The sequence below is a fragment of the Mustela putorius genome, unplaced genomic scaffold (genome assembly GCF_011764305.1).
Source record: "Mustela putorius furo isolate JIRA1106 unplaced genomic scaffold, ASM1176430v1.1 tig00000682_pilon_pilon_pilon, whole genome shotgun sequence".
Lineage (NCBI taxonomy): Eukaryota > Metazoa > Chordata > Mammalia > Carnivora > Mustelidae > Mustela > Mustela putorius.
Window position 1 is genome coordinate 3,212,820 of NW_025421443.1, and position 20,593 is coordinate 3,233,412.

The 20,593-nt window shown below is 34.9% G+C and overlaps 1 protein-coding gene across 1 annotated transcript in view; it reads right to left on the reverse strand.

Moving 5' to 3' along the window:
* Positions 1-20,593, reverse strand: part of GLRA3 (glycine receptor alpha 3) — a 194,628-nt gene that overhangs the window by 140,028 nt on the left and 34,007 nt on the right. The window contains exon 2 of the mRNA XM_013063301.2: positions 8,452-8,579. Within this exon, the coding sequence (XP_012918755.1) occupies positions 8,452-8,579 (128 nt within the window). The remainder of the gene's footprint in view (positions 1-8,451; positions 8,580-20,593) is intronic.

Genomic DNA, 20,593 nt, shown 5'->3' on the forward strand with positions numbered 1-20,593 from the left:
GAAGTTAAAAGGGGTCTGCAGGGAGAGGCCATGGGTACTAGTCTCAGAAGTTCCCTGCTTCCCGCCCATATTCCCACAGAGTAGGAATGGCTTGGGGTGTAACCCTCAGGAATTTTTCTTTTAGATACTTTATCTATCTATCTATCTATCTATCTATCTATGTATTTTTATTAACATATAATGTATTATTTGTTTCAGGGGTACACGTCTGTGAATCATGAGTCTTACACAATTCACAGGGCTCACCATAGCACATACCTTCCCCAATGTCCATCACCCAGTCACCTTACCCCTCTCACACCCCTCCTCTCCAGCAACACTCAGCTTGTTTCCTGAGATTAAGTCTCTTGTGATCTCTCTCCCTCTTTGGTTTCATCTTGTTTCATTTTTCTGTCTTTCCCCCTATGATGCTCTGTCTTGTTTCTCAAATTCCTCATTGCACTGGGGTCATGTGATATTTGTCTCTCTGATTAACTTATTTTGCTTAGGATAATACCCTCCAGTTCCATCCACATCACTGCAAGTGACACGATTCTGTTTGTTTGGTTTTTTTAATTAGCTCTCAGAAGTTTTTGAAGGTATAAAATAACTTTATTTATTTATTTATATACTTTTTGCAAAGATAGGTTTATTAAAGTGATTAGAGATAATATGGTTCTGTGAATCAATGCTGACTTTCAAATGAGTTATTTTTCTAGCTTTACTGAGATATCATTGACATACAACATATCATTGTTTAAGTTTATGGTGCACACTGTGTTAATTTGATACATATAGATACTGCAGTAGGAAAATCACCTTAGCATTTAGCTTACATTTCCATCATGTCACATAATTACTGTTTCTTTTCTGTGGTGAGAACATAGGTGATCTACCCACTCAGCAGATTTTAAATAGCAGTTTGGTAATTTTTAATAATACAGTATTAACTGTAAACACAATGCCCTGTATTAAATTCCCAGAATCTACTCAACTTCAAGCTCTTTGCAAAAAGTTAAAAAAATATATATGATTGGAGGAAACAGAGTTCTTGACAGTACCTTAAAACTAAAGCCATCTACAGTTTGGCATCTGAAGAATACCGACCAAAGCCTAGACAACACTCAGCATTCATCTACAGCAAAGTTCTGTTCAGGGCAGGAATGTCTCAGATTTCCCTTTCCAGTGAGATAAATAGCAGCAAACCACCTCCTTACACAAATACTCACACACACACACACACACACACACACACACACACACACAACCAGACAAAGCCTATATCAGTGCCCAGATCGACTCAGTCTTTCCAAAACTACAGAGTATTTCCATCACATATAAGAAAATTAGCAACTTAAAGAGAGTAAAGATGATGAATAAACATAATTGTTCCTGCAGGAAGAAAAGAGAAATCATGGGGGAGAAAAGGAAAACAGAAGAGGTAGAATAAGAGAATTGAGGCATTAAATTAGAAGTCTAGTTAGTGCAAAGGAGTCTTATACTACATCCTTTGCAAAAGGCCTAGGGACCATCAGACAGACTAGAACAGATTCTCACCAGAACTAACCAATTTTACTTTTGGAGTTTGCCTCAAAGAAGCACAACTCTGCAGAAGGGCTGTTGAGACAAGGAAGTGCTGCTTTTCATCACTAATAGTTTTAGACAACTGAATTTCTACCAAGCTCAGGTGCCTGTTTTTTGCTGCTGTTGTAAACAAAACAAACAGCTAAACATATAAAATAGCACCTGCCTAACAACATGTAATACAGACTCCGTGATGTCACGTTCAAGGAAAATGGTCAGGATAAAGAGGACTGTGAAGATACCAAAACAAAATCAAACAAAACAAAATCTTCCTAAATATTCCAAATGACACCAGGTAAAATATCAAAGAGTCATTTACAGAACAAATCTGAACAATCCTCCCTAAATATAGAGAAAAAGGACAAAAGGGTAAAGGGTATGAGTGGGAGTGTATCAGACACAGGTGATGAAAGATCAGAATTTTTTTTTTTTTTTTTTTAGGGAAAGAGCTGTTTTGGGGAATAACACAAAGCAATGCTACCATAAACCATACTTTTTCTTAAAAAAAGGAAAAACATGCATAGTTAGAAAAAATCTAGGCTACATATAAGGGAGAAAAAATCACAGTAAAATTTTGATTTTTGTTATAATGCTAAATGTCAGTAGACAATGGAGCATCTACAAACTTTTCAGCTAGAATTCTGTTGTTCCCTCATTGTATACATTTATTTTCATGTCAAATGGATAAACAAGAGATTAATGTGTAATACTATTCCGTGATAAAAAGAAATAAGCTATCCAACCACAAAAGGACATGGAGGATTCTTAAAAGCATATTGCAAATCTTAAAAGTCTTCACACTGTAGGATTCTACCTGTGTGACATTCTAGAAAAGACAAAACTCGCACAGTAAAAGATAAGTGGTTGGTAGAGATTTGGGTGGAGAGGGAGAGTGACATTCGTAGCTGCAGTACAGGGGAATTTTTAGGGCAGTGAAACTTCTGTATGATACAGTAATGATACTTATATATGGGTAATTCACTTGTCAAAACCCATAAAATGTACAATGCAAAGAGTGAACCTTAAGGTAAACAATGGACTTAAGCTCATAATAATAACACCATCATTATTAACTGTTGACGAAGAGACATTTGATAGTTAATCAATATTAATTCATCAATTCTTTTTTTAAATATTGGTATTGAGAACCACCAGAATTCATTTATTTATTTTTTAAGATTTTATTTATTCATTTGAGAGAGAAAGAGAGAGGCAGAGCACAAGCAGAGGGAGAGGCAGAGGGAGAAGCAGGCTCCCCATTGGACTGGAAGCCCAATGTGGGACTCAATCCCAAGACCGTGGGATCATGACCTGAGCTGAAGGCAAACACTTAACCCACTTAGCCACCCAAGTGCCCTAATTCATCAATTCTAACTAATATACTGCAATAATGTAAGATGTAAACAATAGAAAAAAACTGTGGCGGATTCGAGGGGAGATATGGGAACTCTTGGTAATTTCCAGTCAATTTTTCTGTAAACCTAAATCATTCTTTAGAAAGTCTAGAAATTAGAAACAAACAAACAAATAAATAAATAAATGAATAAATAAATAGCCAGGGCTCAGAAAATGTGTCTATCAACTCACTCTTGTTCTGAAAATGAGAAAGTGTTTTCTTTCTTTCTTTTTTTGTTTTAAGATTTTATTTATTTATTTGACAGAGAGAGAGATCACAAGTAGGCAGAGAGGCAGGCAGAGAAGAGGGGGAAGCAGGCTCCCTGCTGAGCAGAGAGCCTGATGTGGGGCTTGATCCCAGGACCCTGAGATCATGACCTGAGCCGAAGGCAGCGGCTTAACCCACTGAGCCACCCAGGCGCCCTGAGAAAGTGTTTTCTTCTATCTCTGTGTGTGTAGAGAGATAGAAATAAAACTTGACAAAAAAAGACAGTGAACTTGAAAACTAAATGAACAGCCAGATGTAAATATAAATTCAAGAAACTGCTGGTTACAGGATTTGGGTTCTTCCCTTCAATCATCTGGAACTCCAAGTGCATAACATGGTTGGGTTGTGTGTTGAGCACTGCCTCTCCAGACTGTGTGTTCAGGCTGTTGTGTGGTGCTTTCTGTCAGGTTGCCCTTCCATTTCTGCTTTCTGCTAGATAGGAAGAGTTTGGAAGAGAAAGGATTTCAAACTGCAGGGAAGAAATAGTGTTGCCTGCCTATTATTTTTGTCTTTCAAAGTGAAGATAATGGTTCCTATATATACCATTTCTGCTAAGACCAAATTTTATGCAATAATGATTTGTGCAAAACTCTATCCTCTGTTGAAGGATTAACAAGTTTAGTGACAGGTGGAGATTTACTTGCTAACTCTTTTAGTAGACTCTCAGATTGTTTGTTTGTTTGTTTGTTTGTTTATTGAGGGGGGTGGGAACAGGGAGAAGGAGAGAGAACCTTAAGCAGACTTCATTCTCAGTGAGGAGCCCAATGGAGGGCTCAATGCCATGACCCTGAGATGATAACCTGAGAGGAAATCAAGACTAGGACCCTTAATCCACTGAGCCACCCAGGCGCCCTCTCAGATAATTTCTAAACCCAGTTGTTGTTATTAAGTGTATTCTTTTTTTTTTTTTTTAGATTTTATTTATTTATTTGTCAGAGAGAGAGAGAGAGTGAGCACAGGCAGACAGAGTGGCAGAGGGAGAAGCAGGCTCCCTGCGGAGCAAGGAGCCCGATGCGGGACTCGATCCCAGGACGCTGGGATCATGACCTGAGTCAAAGGCATCCGCTTAACCAACTAAGCCACTCAGGCATCCCATTATTAAGTGTATTCTTTATATTAGTTCAAGAAATCATTATAGATAACAGAACTAAGATATAACAGAGATTTGGAGTTGTTCTCATACTCAAATTATCCTCAAGACACAGAGGTTCTTTTGGGGAAAATTGATTATCATAAAAGTTTAAGATAAGTTGCAAGCGTTCTGGAGGGAAAGAGAACAGTTGATTAATTAGTTAAGAAGAAATAAAATGTTGGTGAGGATGGATATTTAAATGTTTTAATTTCTTTCAATATTTATTTTTATAAGTAGCTAATAGTTATATTTAATTTAATTACTAAGATAATTTTTGATGAAGAGACTGTCCTATCTGGGCTTGGTACCAATTTAAAGTGTTTTAAGAGAATCACTTATTTCTACTTTTGTGTGGTATATTTTAATAACCTATTTAGAACATTTAATCTTGAGTGCCTGGGTTGCCCAGTGGGTTAAACATCTGTTTCCAGCTCAGATCATGACCCCAAAGTCCTGGGATCGAGTTCTGCATTGGGCTTCCTGCTCAGCGGGGAGTCTGCTTCTCCCCCTGCCCTTCACCCCACTTGTGCTCTCTCTTTTTCTCAAATAAGTAAATAAAATCTTAAAAAAAAAAAAAACTTAAACAGGTCAGATTTTTTTTAAAAGAGTACGTTGTTTTAGAGAAATGTGACAAAAAATACAAACAAGTATCATAATTTATGTTACAGAAAAATGTCTACATCTAGATTTGTTAAGTTAGCAGTATATGAAAGAACAAAATCAAAATAACATTTTAACAAAGCCAATTGATATTTTTAATAGTTGTTCTCCACTATGCCCTGCAATATATTTTCCTTTTTGATGTATATATATATTTGTGAAAACAATCAGAAATTTAAAATCAGTATTACAGAAATAATTACATATAATGTATTTGAGCTGAAATAATTAATATTACTTGTAAATTTTGATATTTTGAAAGGTGAAAATACTATCACATTATTATTATAATTTGTACTTCACTGATTGCTAATGAGATTGAGTGTTCTTACTTATTCTCTGTAAATTGTCTGAGAAGGTCAATACTGAGATTTTATGTTTTTTCTCTTACAAAATTTGTAAATCCCTGAGAGTTTAAACATCCAAGAGGTTTTTCCCAATATTTTTATATTTTGAAAACACTTGCCTATTGCCTAAGAAATTATCCAGGTAAATTTTGTTTATTATTAGTTTTTATTAACATTTTAATCTGCGAAGATGTGAGGACTAAATCTAGTAAGCTATTGTAATATATTGTTACACCTGCTTTGGCCAATTCCCACTCCTATTCTTTTTTTTTTTTTTTAAGATTTTATTTATTTATTTGACAGAGAGACAGAGATCACAAGTAGGCAGAGAGGCAGGCAGAGAGAGAGGAGGAAGCAGGCTCCCCACTGAGCAGAGAGCCAGATGCAGGGCTCTATCCCAGGACCCTGAGATCATGGCCTGAGCAGAAGGCAGAGGCTTAACCCACTGAGCCATGCAGGTGTCCTCCCATTCCTAGTCTTTTAAAAAAATTACTTAATTTTGCTTATTAAAAAAAAAAAAACAACCTAGTAGAATATCACACATTACCAGAACACTTTCATCATACTTCTGCCCAATTAACTTTTTTTTTTTTAAGAGTCATGGTGGGTCCCTAGGTACCTGACAATAGAAAGGCTAATCTTCCTCTCTGTCCCATCATCTTCTGATATGTCTTAGATTTAGTTTGTTAATGCCTCTGTACCTCAAAAATACTTAAATTTATTTATATTTCAATATTAAGCAATGAAATGATCGTCAAAGGATTATGATGTTATTTTATTCAATAAAATGAAACTGTGTTGAATATGCTTAATTTGGGGAGGAAGTTGTGAGCTTCCCTGGAGACAACAACAGTTCACTCTTAGCAAGAGGTCATAAAAACAAGAGTGTTAGCTAAGAACTAATCCATTAAGGTATTGGTTTTTTAAAAATGACATTATATGTGGTAATCAAATGAGCATCCACTTGCTTTTCTCATATTCAGAGTATAAGATATATTGAAAAACCATAAAGGAGAGAGAAAATCCTCTCCCCTTTCTCTTTGTTCCTTTAAGGACACTGGGAGGTAAATATGGATTTTCCTATTCCCAATTAAAAAAAAAATCTACTAACTTCTAAACTGGCTTTGGTTAGCAGCTAGTTTTTCAAAATGTATGTTTATTTAAAGAAAATCTATACTTATTTTAATCAAGAACAGATATTTTCAGTTTTTTTCCGGGTCTCACACATAAATAGTAATATTAATCACAATTCAGATGGCTCAAAATTTCCTTTGTCCTTTAAATGATTGAAATGATAAAATAAAAGTAAACTTTCCAAGAGAGCAGCAAAGGCACTGGGACAGCTGTTGTGTGGTTAACAACTTATCTGTATTTTTATTAAGATATCCATTGAGTCTGTTTATGTGATTTTTTTAAAGTGCTCACAGATATTTAAAAATAGGATGCATTTTCCCCTTTAGTTTTCAGTGAAAACCAAGCAGTACTTCTGAATCATCAAATAGAATCATCATAATGAATCCACTAATGACTGACTATGTTTACTAATATGACAACTGAATATTTTTCAAGATCCTTTCAAAGTTAGTTTTAAACTAAAGTTAGGGATACTGCTCTTCCTCAATTTGTAGAAGATCTTCATAATGCTGAAATCTCATTTCATTTGTGTATGATAACCCTTAAGCTGTACTAATTTCTCACAGCTTACATTTAGTGTTTTCCTCTTGTGCAGTTAAAAATATTTATGGTCAGGGCACCTGGGTGGCTCAGTCGGTTAACCATCTGACTCTTGATTTCGGCTCAGGGTTATGACATGGAGCCCCACCTTGAGTGAGTCCTGCACTGAGTGTGGAGCCTGCTTAGGATTCTCTCTCTCCTCCTCTCCCTCTGCCCACCCCCCACTCATGCTCTCTCTCTTTTTCTAAAATAAATAAATTAATAAATCTTTAAAAATATATTTATAGCCAAAAAATATAAAAATAAAATAAAAATATGGTCAAAACTCTTAAAAAAATTAAGAAAAGCAATCTACATGTCAGAATCATTTTGAAATTAAGGCAATTTATAATTTTTTACTTATAAATTATCAACAAATTTTACTCTTAATTTTTTTCTCCTACTACCCATTCTTAGTATTTATCAATCCTCTCTAAATAATTCTTAAACTACTGCTAAGCAATTCTTTTTTCTTTTTTTCTCCCATAAGAACAAATTCAAGAAAAAAATAATTATTGTAGACTACATTGTATTTCCTTTCACCCTAAAGAGTGAAAATAGCTTAACTGAATCTCATGGAAGAGGTCAGCATTCTTATCATTTGGATTATTTTCTTTATTGAAATAGAATAATAATCAAGATATATTAAATAAATATTGGCATGGAAGTAGCTTTCTCATCTTTAACCTAGGACATATTGTGGGACATAAGCTACATATATCCTGTATAAATGTTCTGCTTATCACTACATTAAACAGTAGAATTAAAAAAAAAATCCTGAATTGACAATTATACTTTTTCCTATAAATTTAGGCAAAATATTTGGTAGATGGAATAATGTTTTAAGTGTTATCTGTAGCTTTTAGTTTTCAGACTCTTTTCCCTGTTCATAAATTCAGTAACTGATTCTCCACAATATAGAGAGTCTTGCTGTGGGGAATTAAAATATGGTTTATTGCCATCTCTAAAGACGCTTCCATTCCAGTGAGTAGAAATACATTTTAGGAATATATTATAGGAAAACATATTAATTGTCAAAAATATAAAAATAAAACATTTATATATTCATATATGTAGCGAATATATATTCATTTTAGGAAACTGTATAAATTTTTGTAAAGTGAGTCATCATGAAATAAGTATAACAAATAAAGACAAGGAAATAGTATTGGTCCAAAAAAGACAAATTCTAAGAGTTATTAACATGAGACTAGCTTTTTTTTTTCCTTTTAAGACATATCATTGAGTTGTACAGTACTTGAAAGATTACTGGAAATAAGCATTAGAATTTTCAGTGGAATCAATCTGAAAATTTATCTTGCTTAGGCATATTCAAAACACATTTCACACAAAATAATAAGTCGAACAATTACCTTTAAAGTTAGGTCTGATTCTTGCATCATATCCTGACGTCCTCCCCATTAATTTGTCCAGAAAGTCAGAAGGTGACATTGGAGCACTTCGAGACCGTGCGCTGTCTGTTTCCTTTGTTGCAACCAAGCTACAAAGGAGAGGAACATTCAGATTTTACAAAAAACAACAGCAGGAAGTCTTCCTAATAATTGTCACTACAAATAGAGAATAAAAATGGCAAGCAAATTACCTTTTAAAACAAAAAGGAAAACTTTCTATACTAAGCAGTGAATGTTATCTAATGACAGGTAGGTCTTTATAGATCTACAGTCAGTATTTATAAGGTTTTGTATGTATTCGGCAAAAGGTCAGAGGTCACACTATTTTGTGTTAAGTCTAGAAACAAAGCCATTTCCAAATTAGTAGGCTTTCAAATTTTGTATTTATCCAAACTTGACTTCTAATTGCAAATTTTAGTTAGAAGTGTTATTAGTGATTCAGGCATTAGAAAAGTGAAGTTCAGTTGTGAAATAACGCCTATTGGTTTTATCGAGGGAAAAGCATCACCTTTCAAGTTTTGTGAATTCTTTTCAGTGGTAATAAAACTTTTATCCTACAGATTAAACAGTAATGTTCTTTTTTTCAATTAGATGCTTCCTAGATTAGTAACATATCTCGTTAAATTCATTCTGCTTTCACCTTATGTCATTCATCTATAGTACCTTTTGTTCAGATCTAAAATTTTGTGCATTAAGATTGAGAAATTACCATCAATGTCGTTACTGCACCAGGCGATTATACAATGAGAATGTGTGTCCAGGAAAAGTAAGGAGTTACTGCACTTTTCTTTTTTTCATTCAAATGTTTTCTGTTTTATGCAGCGCTTATCCTAGAAACCCACAAATGTCACAACACCCCATCCAGCTCCTCCTTCACCTAGGCTGTCCACAGAATGCCAGGGCCTGCTTGCTAAGATCAAATAATTCTTTTCATCTATAGAGCTTTGCTCAGGCAAGTACAACAGACTTCCTGAGCACACATGCTGGAAACTGATATATTCAAGCTGATGTTATTTCCTGGAGATTGTCAGTCATCAGAAGCTCCCAGGTCTGTCACTCAACTCAGAGCATTGCCAGGCCCTGAATCTTTGTGGTCACAGTTTGATGTCAGCAGTATCAAATTCCTCCTGCCAGAATTTTTAATAAGTAGTGAAAATGGGTCTTAACAGCTCTCACTGTTGAATTATCTACCACACACAGAGGCACAATTTTAAAATCCAATATCAATCATAATGTGAGAGTGAAGTTTCTTAAAGTGGAGGATCTCAGCTAACACCATTCATTAACTGCTGTGCAGTTCCGAAGTCCTATCTAGTTCTGGACATTCTTAGTCACTTCTCAGGCCAGTGGCTCTCTCTCTGTCTTTCATGCTTTCTACCTGACTAGAAGTTTCTCCTCTCTCTATTCTTTTGGTTTTATATTACTTTGTGACATTTTCCCTCTTATTATTACTGGTCAGTTGAACTCCATGCCACCATGATCTCTGGAAAGTTTATTCTAATGTAATGATCATGATAATAATAACAATAACAATATCCGTAATAAACCACTATGTTCTCAATAACCCTAGAACTTTCTCTACCATCTGGTTTTACGTAAAATTCACCTGTCCTCTTAAGCAGCATTTGCTCATTTTCCATAGCCCAAGAACACAGGGCAGAAAGGACTGTCAAAACCCTCATAACTACAGATTGCTGCTTCTAAACTGTTCCCTGTGTTTCTTTTACAAAACCTTCCTTTCAGTTATCAGAAAATAAACTTCTACACGCTCCTAACCACAAATAAACCAACTTACCTGGATCTGACCCAGTAACACCCTGTCCTTCATCTCTTAAAAAACAATAGATTATTATGTATGCTAAACTGACAATCACTCACATTTTGCACTGCATGAGGGTGATTATTCCAGGTTATCCAAGTCTGCCCGACATGCATGTCTCCTTACGAGAGAGGGAGACGTCTATTTGATACAGACAGAGGGGGAAGGCACTGTGACCAGAGAGGCAGAAATTAGAGGGATGTGCTCAGCCAACAGACACCAGCAGTCAGGAGAGGCAGGAAAGGAAATTCTCCCCTAGAAGAAATTCTCCCCTAGAGGCTCTGGGGAGAGATTGTGTCTTACTCACACCTTGTCTGGGGCCCCGTGAACTGACGTCAGACTTCTGTCCTCTGGAACTGTGGCAGAATAAATCACTGCTGTTGATGGTAATTTGCTGTAGTAGTCACAGGAAACTAGCACTGGCCTTCCAGTGCATTTTTCATTGAGTGATTCCACTTTTCAACTCCAGAACTGCTCTTTTGTTCTATTTTATAATTTCTATCTCTTTATTTGTATTTTGTATTTGAGGAGATATTGCGACATTTAGTTTGTTTTGTGTTTTGTTTTGTTTTCAATGTATTTAAAATAATTGGTTTAGGAGCACCTAGGTGACTCACTCGGTTAAGCGTGTGCCTTCAGCTCAGGTCATGATCCCAGGCTCTTAGGATCAAGCCCCATGACGGGCTCTGTGGGAGGTCTGCTTGTCTTTCTCCCTCTTTCCCTTACCCCTGTTCATGCTCTCTCAAATAAATAAATAAATCTTTTAAAAAAATGAAATAAAATAACTAGATTAAAGTTTGGGGCACCTGGGTGACTCTGTGAGCAAAGAATTTGATTCTTGATTTTGGCTCAGGTCATGATCTCAGGATCATGGGATTGAGCCCTGTGTTCCGCTACATGCTCATCTTAGAATCTGCTTGTCTCTTTCCCTCTGCTCGTTCCTTAGCTCTCTTTCTATCTCTAAAATAAATGAATAAAATCTTAAAAAAATATAACTGGTTTAAGTCTTTGTCCAGTGATTCCACTATCTTTGCTTTCTCAGGGAGGTTTCTATTGATTGTCCTTTTTTCCCTGTGTATGAATCAGACCTTTTTTCCTTTGAATGTCCTATAATATTTTACTGGAAATGGGACATTTTATATAATACTGTCAATTCTGTAAATAATATTCTCCCTCCTTCCTAAGGTTTGTTGTTTCTTTAACTGGCTTTTCTGAGCTAATTCTGTAAAGTCTACATTCTTTATTGTGTATGACCATGGAACTATCTGTCTGGGTGACTTAGAAATCACCTAATAATTGGACAGGGATTTTCTTAAATTTCTAAAACCAATAAGTCTCCCAGAATTTTCTAGAGGCTCTGTGTTAATGAGGTCACACCTTCAATACTGAGTCAGACAATTGATAACTCTGCCTTTGCCTTTTGATTGATAACTTGCCATTTGCACAGGGCTTCAAGGCCGGCCAGTGTTCAGAGCTTAAGATCCTTTCAGGTCTTTCCTGCGCATGCACACAACTCTGTTAGTTTGGTAGGGCTGTCTTAACAGTATCATGGATTAAATGGCTTAAACAACAGAAATTAATTTTCTCACAATTCTAGAGGTCCAAGATCAAGTTGTTGGCACAGCTTATCTCCTCTAATGGCCTCCCCTATGGCTTGCCGATGGTCATTTCCTCTCTGTTTCTTTCTCTCCACCTGTCTGTGTCCTGATCTCCTCTTCCAGTCATAGGTTAGAACCAGCCCATATGACCTCATTTTATATTAATTATCTCCAAAGAAAGTCACTTTCTTAGGTATTGGGAGTTAGGATTTCAACATATGAATTTTGAAAGGATGCAACTAGGCCTATAATTCTGGGCATGCTTATAGCCCCATACATATGTGCACTCTTCTAGATACCCAGAAATATGTGCACTTTTCCAAACCTCTATGGGCATACCCGTTCCATTGATTTTCCTTTAAAGCTTTTTAATTAGTCTGCTCCTTGCCCCCACTGTTACTCACTGCATCAGGCACCCAGGAAGTTAAAACATTGTTTCTAAGTGTTTTTGACAAACATTGCCAGGAAAAAGACTTTTCATACTGAGTAAGCTCCAAGTTAGGTCTGAAGCAGTCTTGCAAGTGGAACCTTCCAGAAAACCTCCAGACAGGTCAAATAATGACCTCCAACAATGAGGCTTCAAAGGAATTCAAACTCCTTTCCGCCCACTCCAATAACTTCCAGGTTATTGATTTTTCCTGTAACTGGAAGCCATTGGTTTATGACGCTACCATGCCACCAAGGAAGGAGGACAAGAATAGGACAGTTACAGCCACAAATTCCATTGTTCTTAATGTCTTAATGTCTTTCTTGATTTAATGACTTCATGTATTACTGCAAATCTCTGATTTTTGCCAGAGTTCTGAAAAAGTTGGTTGTCACATTTTTTGGATAGTTTTCTCACTGTTTTTGTGGAGGAGAGGATTTACAGAGGTTTGTAAAACTGAGAGAATTTCACTAACTATAAAATTATAGTGCATTTTTATTATATAAAAATATCCTTTCTAATGTCAAAAGGCAGTTAAAAATCTGTTAAATGTTGAAACAATGAATTTGAGTTCTCACAATTTATTAGGTACAAAGTACCGTACTAAGAAGCTGAAGTATGTAGAACACAAATTTGGATCTTTAAAGTATTCACAGTTCAGTAGATTACTCTGTCTCCGTCCTTTTGAAGTCTACAGAGAATCCCTGGGAAGTATCTGTGAGCAGGAACTGTAAAGTGAGGCTACAGTGAAGAGCATGATTGGCTGGCTGGCTCCCTTCTTTGTACCACTTTAAGCAAAATCTTCATGTTTCGTAACAGAGATTCACAACCAAGCTTTGCAGAATGATGCCTATAAAAAATGAGAAAATTTGAGCCAAGAAATATTCTAATTTTCTTTACTAGTTATGTTCCTTTCCATGACACAGAATCATCCAACCACTTAGAGGCGGTTGATTTTATTTCTAAAGATTCACAATGTTGAATCAGAAGGAATTATTGCCAACAAAACGACACGGAGTAATTGGCTAAAAAAAATATCTACATCATTTATCCCTTCCTTTTCTGAAAATGTTAAAGGCGATACATAAGGGAAGACTTCCTATCACCTACGATTCCTGCTCTGGCATATTTTTAAAAAGGATTTATTCATTTATTTATTGAGAGAGACAGCATAGCGGGGAGAAGAGAAGAGGAAGAGGGAGACAGAGAATCTTCAAACAGCCTCCCCACTGAGCGTGGTATGCAAGGTGGGGCTCCACCCCAAGACCCTGAGATCATGACATGGGCAGAAATCAAGAGTCAGCCTCTTAACCAGCTGAGCCATCCAGGCACACCTCTGCTCTGGCATATTAATCCTAGAACTTTCTTCCTAATACAATAATATCTGAGGCTTGCACAATGTGAACATTAGTAGGTTATCTTATGAGACGTATTGAAGAGAGTCACTGAAGAGAGCTTTTGGTAATAAAGCATATAAAGCTTTCTAATCTGGAATCTTTCTCTCATTTTTAAATATTCAACATCATCATCTGTACCAACATATTGAGGATCAATAAAACTATCATGTTTATAGCAAGTTACTAAGGTCCTTAGCAAATTACTCATGATCACTATTTTTGAAACAAATAGCTTTGAATTTTTTAGAAGTTTTTATTTATGAATATCTCAAATCTGTTAATTCGTCTGCCTCCCATACTTGGCTCTTCTTTTCTTTACTGCATCAAGTACTTTATTTATTAGTTATACTCTTTACTATTTACCCTTACCTATTCCTAACTACTCTTAACTATTTAGAATTAACTCTTCTTGGAAACTGTGTGCGGACTCATATGCATTCTCATTAACGGACATTTGTCTCTGTTAAGTAATTTAAATATTCTTATTTGTAGAAAGACATACTACTTGAAAGTTCAGAGACTTCAATTTCTGAAGAAATTCTGGCAGAAACATTTTTCTTTCTTTTTTTTTCTTAAGAATTAAAATAAACATCACAATGTGGGGCTCTTGGGAGGCTCAGTGAGTTAAGCATCAACTCTTGGTTTTGGTTTAAGTTATGCTCTTGACTCCATTCTCAGCACAGAGTCTGCTTAGGATTCACTCTCTCCTCTCCCTCTGCCCCCTCCTCACCCTGCTCATACCCTCTCTCCTTCTCTCTCTAAAAATAAATCAAAATTCATCGAAAAGATTTCCTTTTCCTTCTTCTTTTCTCCCCTTTGTCTCTTTCTCACTGAGACAGGAAAATAAAATACATCCACTTTTAAAGGATAGAAATAACCACTAAATATGGGTGCTTCTAAGATAAATTTAGAATATTTTTCAATAGCTATTTACCTCTGCTAAATTCATCTTAAAATTGAGAGAATATATGAAAGATTTAGCTGGGTTTGAGACAAGTCTTGGCACATGGGACCACAAATCTCGATGCATCTATTTTCTTGAGTTGATTTGCACAGAAGGAAAGGTGACTTGTAGAGAATAAATCGGTGCCTAGATTCCTGAGGCAGAGAAGGTTTAGGGTATGATGGAGAAAAACAGTTTACTTTTTAGTTTATACCTCCACGACCAGTCTTATAGGACTATAATGCTTTGTGAAGAAAGTGTTCACAGTTATTATTTGGAACTTCATGAGTTTTAGAAATATAAGTAATTGATATTTGTTCAAAAGGCAAAACACAGAATTGAAGAGATGTGCATTCTTCCCATTTCTTTATGGCTTTGGTCTCATTAAGAGAACTAAAGAAAAACTGGGACATCTAGGAATATGTGAAGTTTTTGAGTATTTCACATGAAAGCATTATGCCTTGGAAAAGGAATCATTTTTTGCCATGAAGAGACATGCAGTGAAACGGGCTTTAAGTTGATAGTTTGATGACACTAATTATTGAAAAAGAGAGACCATAGTAGAGGAATATAAAAGAACTATTCTAGAATACCTCTGGAGACTCAGAAAAATAACTAAAAGTTAACAAGGCACTAGGATCTTGATTCTTGCTACTGTGAGCAATACGACAGTCAAATATCATTATCTTTTTAAAGTGATTTCATTTCTGAACTCATATCTGCAGTTTGATGGAGCCTAGACTACTTTAATTTATAATAAATATATATCATATAATAAATATGATAAATATGATAGCTGCTTCCTGATCTCTTAATGATGTTGGTAGTTAGGTATTATAACCTATGTATTGCAGGTGGAGAAATTAACATATGGAGAGGTTTATTGCTAAGCCACTTAACATCAAATGTATAAACCAGCATTTTATTTATTTATTTTTATCTTTTTTAAAGATTTTATTTATTATTTATTTGACAGACAGAGATACAAGTAGGCAGAGAGGCAGGCAGAGAGAGAGGGAGAAGCAGGGTCCCTCCTGAGCAGAGAGCCTGATATGGGACTGGATCCAAGGATCACGACCTGAGCCAAAGGCAGAGGCTTTAATCCACTGAGCCACCCAGGTGCCCCCTAAACCAGCATTTTAAACAAATGGAACTTTATACTGAAAACTTTATACTGAAAAAATACTAGACAAGTTTAAAACAAATCTGTGCATTGAAGAGCTAAAAACACAATGGAAAATAACATGGCTGTGACTGACGTAAGATAAGGAAATTCTTAGGAGGGAGACAAGTATTTAGAGCTGCATTTCTCTTGGGGATGGGGTGGGGTGGGGAATTAACTTGAGTCATAGCCGAGTGTTTTACAATTTGTGTACAAGTTTTGAAAGCTTTATGGACTTAGTGGGACAAAAACTGTATTCGAGGACTCATCCAAAGGGTGAACTCCTCCTACTAGTGGCTTTAAGATCTCAAAGACTTTTGTGTAAGAATGAACCAGAAATGTACAGGCCTGCAAGAGAATAGGCATAACTTAGAATCATCTCAATTTCTGAAACTGGAATAAAAGAATCACAGATTCCTGGCCACCCAGCTTTCTAATAAGAGCGCACCTAAATCAAACTCCTGTTCCCACACACACACTTGTTCTTTTTCATTCTTTTCAAACTTGGCTAGTGGAAACTCCATCTTTCCATTTCTTGGGATGAAAATCTTTTATAATCCTGACTCCTCTTTTTATTTCACATATCATGTCAATCTGCTTGGCCCTACCTTCTAATTTAGATCTGTAATCCAATGACTTCTCACCATGTTCTCCTCAGCACCTCTGATACAACCTACCACTATATGTTACCTTTGTCTGGAATGCTCATTGGCCCTATTTTTATCTAATTAATTTCTACTTATCTTTATGATCAAGGTTTAAGTATCATTTTCTAAAGAAATCTTAACACTTCTCTCTGATTTTTATAAAATCCTGTTAAATATTTCCCACATTTGTGCTCCTCATTAATAGCACTTCTCACAATTGCAAGTGTCATTTTAGTAGAATTAATCAATCAATGTCTATCTTCTACTTTGTAAGATCTACTATGTAAACAAACATGATTGTTCCAATTGTTTTAATAGACCCAGAAGAAATCCAGAGCATCCAGAGTAACAACTGAATAAATATTTTTGAAACAAATTAACTAAATATAATGATGGAGATTTCAAACATCAGACTATGACCCTCCAACTCTAGCAGTAATCATGCTTAGAGTATATGTTTAACACAAAATAAGATCCAACTTTCTCTCCTTCTATCCTTCTATATAGTTTAGAAGTGATGTTAGTAAATAACCAAGGACAATCTTAGAACAAGTATTCAGAAATAGGAACAAATCAAGATACAGAAATCTGCAAGAGGAGCTTAAATCATCAAATCATTAAAACTGTCATTTGATAGTAGAACTGGAAAGTTGTTAATTTAAATGGCATGGGGATATTACAATGGTGTCCACTTTCAGTGCTTACATAAATTAGTACTTTTTAGGGTCTATGGTGTCTATGTTCAATGCTTGCTAGTTGTTAGTGATAATAATTTATTGTTTGTGTTTGTATATGAAGGGTTAATACAGGGTTATAGGAAAGGGATAGGATGAAGAAGGAAGACCTCATTTAATAGTAAAAATAGAAACAGGATTAGATAGTGCAGTCATTTGAAATTTCTTTAATCTTTATACAATCTTTTTTATCTACAATACTCATTTTTTATCATAAAATCACTCATTTTACTCAATACTGGTAGAATATTGTGCTCAAAATTTATAATAATTGTTATAACTTCTATGAAAACTTCTGTTATAACTTCTATATAAACTGTCTATCCTCATGAGTAGTGCCGTATTTCTTCATAGTTTTGGCTTTAGCTTATTTCAACTGAAAGAACTAAAAGGGCATAACACAGCTAATTAACTCACTGATTTGTAGCTTCTTAATGACTTATTTATTTTAAAGAAAACTAATTAAGTGTTTCAGATACATTGGAAATTACTTAGAATAGACTTAATGATTTCTGTTATGTGTTCAGTGCACAAGATAATTAAATGGAAGTCATCATGGTACAATGGTTGAATTTCCAGATGGAAAACAAGGAGGCTTATATTTTTTTCCAGTTTTGTCATTAACTAGTTGTTTTGCATTAGCAAGACAGATATTCTTTTACCAGTATTAAAATGGATACTTAAAGTGGCACACATTTTTCATAGATAAGTTTACTAAAAGAAATGATAAGATATATATATACACACACACACACATATACATATATGTGTGTGTGTGTGTGTATAAATTTTTTTGAGAAATGCCAAATCCTTATGCTAATGTTTACATTTGATACTGCGACTCCTTTGGTCAGGGATATTTTTAAGTGAAATAAAGAGAAATTCACCAATTCACTAAACATAATTTATATAAAAGGGCTCCGGATGGTTGTAATTGTATTCCATGATACTCAAGTATAGAAAACTTCAGGCAAGCTTCAGGAAAGACTGAGCAGCATAGAAGAAAAAAACTGATTGATCCATCCCAGTTCATGGATTCAACTTATGGTTGAAACCACTTTAGCTAAAGAGGTTCCAAGTCAACATTGTCAATGTATAGTTGTAAGTGACTTAACTGACACACTAGTTTGCTGCTTAAATAATAACTTTTCATTCAGAACATTAAGTCTTTCAGAATGTAACTACTGAATAAATATTTGAAGCAAATTTGGGTTTATATCATTTCCTGTTCAGTAGTTTGGTTTCGGTTTTGACATTCCAGCCAAATTCTAAGTAATTCAAAAGAAATCTATCAATTTATATAAAATTTAGTGAAAATTTCTAAGAGGAGGGACTGATAAAATAGTAGTCCAGAATTTCTCACAGGAAAAGACTGAATGGATAGATACAAGAGAAAATACTTCTGAACTTGTGGTGTCATGGAATGTTACAGAGACTAAAAGAATATTAGTGTGTCCGGAATAGAGCTAGAGAGTTAATATTAATATCAAATGAGGCTGGGGACCTGTAGGTACCAGATCATGCACTGCTTTATAGATAATACATGGACTTTTGTCCAAAGCCCCATTTGGAAACAATTCCAGTGGTCAAGGTGAGAGCTGAGGATAATTTCAGTAATTAAATAGCCATGGAGTTGGAGAAGAGTAGAAGAATCTAAGAGATATCCACAAAATCCACAAAATTTAGTGATGACTTGGAACTGAATGTAAATAAGGGGAACATCTCAAGCATAACTATGATGATTTTAAAAATACTAATTCAACTTTTTTTTTACATTCCTCACTTCGAAGAGTAGAGCCCAGTTTTTCTCCTGTTGAAAGTGACTTGATGATGGTGCATGAATTCTGTATTTAGATCATAAAAGACATTGCAATTCCTATCTAGCTCTCTTTTGGATCACTCACTTCTCCCAGCCACTCAAATAGCTACATGGAAGAAATTGAGGGCTTCCATCAAGAGAATTCACCAAATTGTCAATCATTTGACTGAGCCACCTTGAAATCAGATTCTCTACCCCAGTCAAGCCTTCATACCACTGCAGCCTTGGCTTACATCTTGACAGTAACCCAATGAAAGATCCAACTTAAGTTATTCCTAAATTTCTGACCCACAGAAACTTAGAGGTTAATAAATATTTATTGTCATTTTAAGTTACTAAATTTTAAGATAATGTGGTATGCAGTAATAGGTAAGTCATATATTGATTCAGCTTTCTGACTTGAGCAACTATATGTAAGAACATACCATTTCCTGATACAGGACAAAGTGAAAGGAGAACTAGGTTTGACAGTTATAATAATGTGCTCAATTTTGGAGCTGTTGGATTAAAGGATGTTTTGAAATATCTAGGAGAGACTTATCTACTATGAAATGTTCTCTGTATTGAGAAACAAAAATTTGCAATGATATTTTACTGGATGATTTCTTTGAAAAACTTTAATAAGCATGCTGGCTCCTACAGGCTTTAATGCTGGCTATTCTTTCTGCCTAGAACAATATTCTCTGAATAGCTGCATTAATTGTTCCCTCACCATCTCCATGCCCTCACCCAAATGACACTTTCTCAAAAGGTCTAATTGAATTACTTAGCTAAAGATGGGTCACATTTTCTCTGTGTTGCATTTTCTCTCTTTTCTTTCTGTTTTACTTTTCTCCATAAAACTTATTATTTTCTGAAATATTATTTATTTTACTTTATTTTGATATTTTTCTATTTATTTGATATTTTTCTAAGAGATAACTTCATAAGAGCAGGAATTTTGGTGTTTACTGCTGCATTCCTGATACTTGGAACATTGATTGGCAAATAGGACATTAAGTAAACATTTTGGAATAAATGAATAAATAGTACTTGAAATATGTCACTAGAGGGATAAGTAATATATATTTTTAAACCAAGAAAATCCTATGTGATAATTAAAATATGTTGATATGGAACTCAACAAACTTATAATAAATCATATAATAATAATTATTATTATTTTATTTTCACAGAAGTTAGATCTTCAAGAGAGTAGTTCAAGTAAGGATATGCTTTTCCAATGATGCTATCTGACAAATTCAGTGTTCAATTTTTTCAACTTTAGTGTAGCTCCAGAGAGTAGTAAAACTATCTTTTATTTGATTTAGAGTATCACTGTCTTTTTGGAAAGCAGAGCACATAGACTCTTTGTCTGGATGAAACTTCATATTTCCTCTTGGACTAAAAATGTCTTCTTTAAAGATTATGTGAAAACTATAGCAAAGACTTTTCCTGAAGTTTATAGTTCAAGTTCTTATCCCATATAAATATTTTTGATAAAATCGTTTTTTTAATCTGAGAAATTTAATGTTGTTATTTAGGCATTTACAATAATTAAGTTTAAAATTATAAACT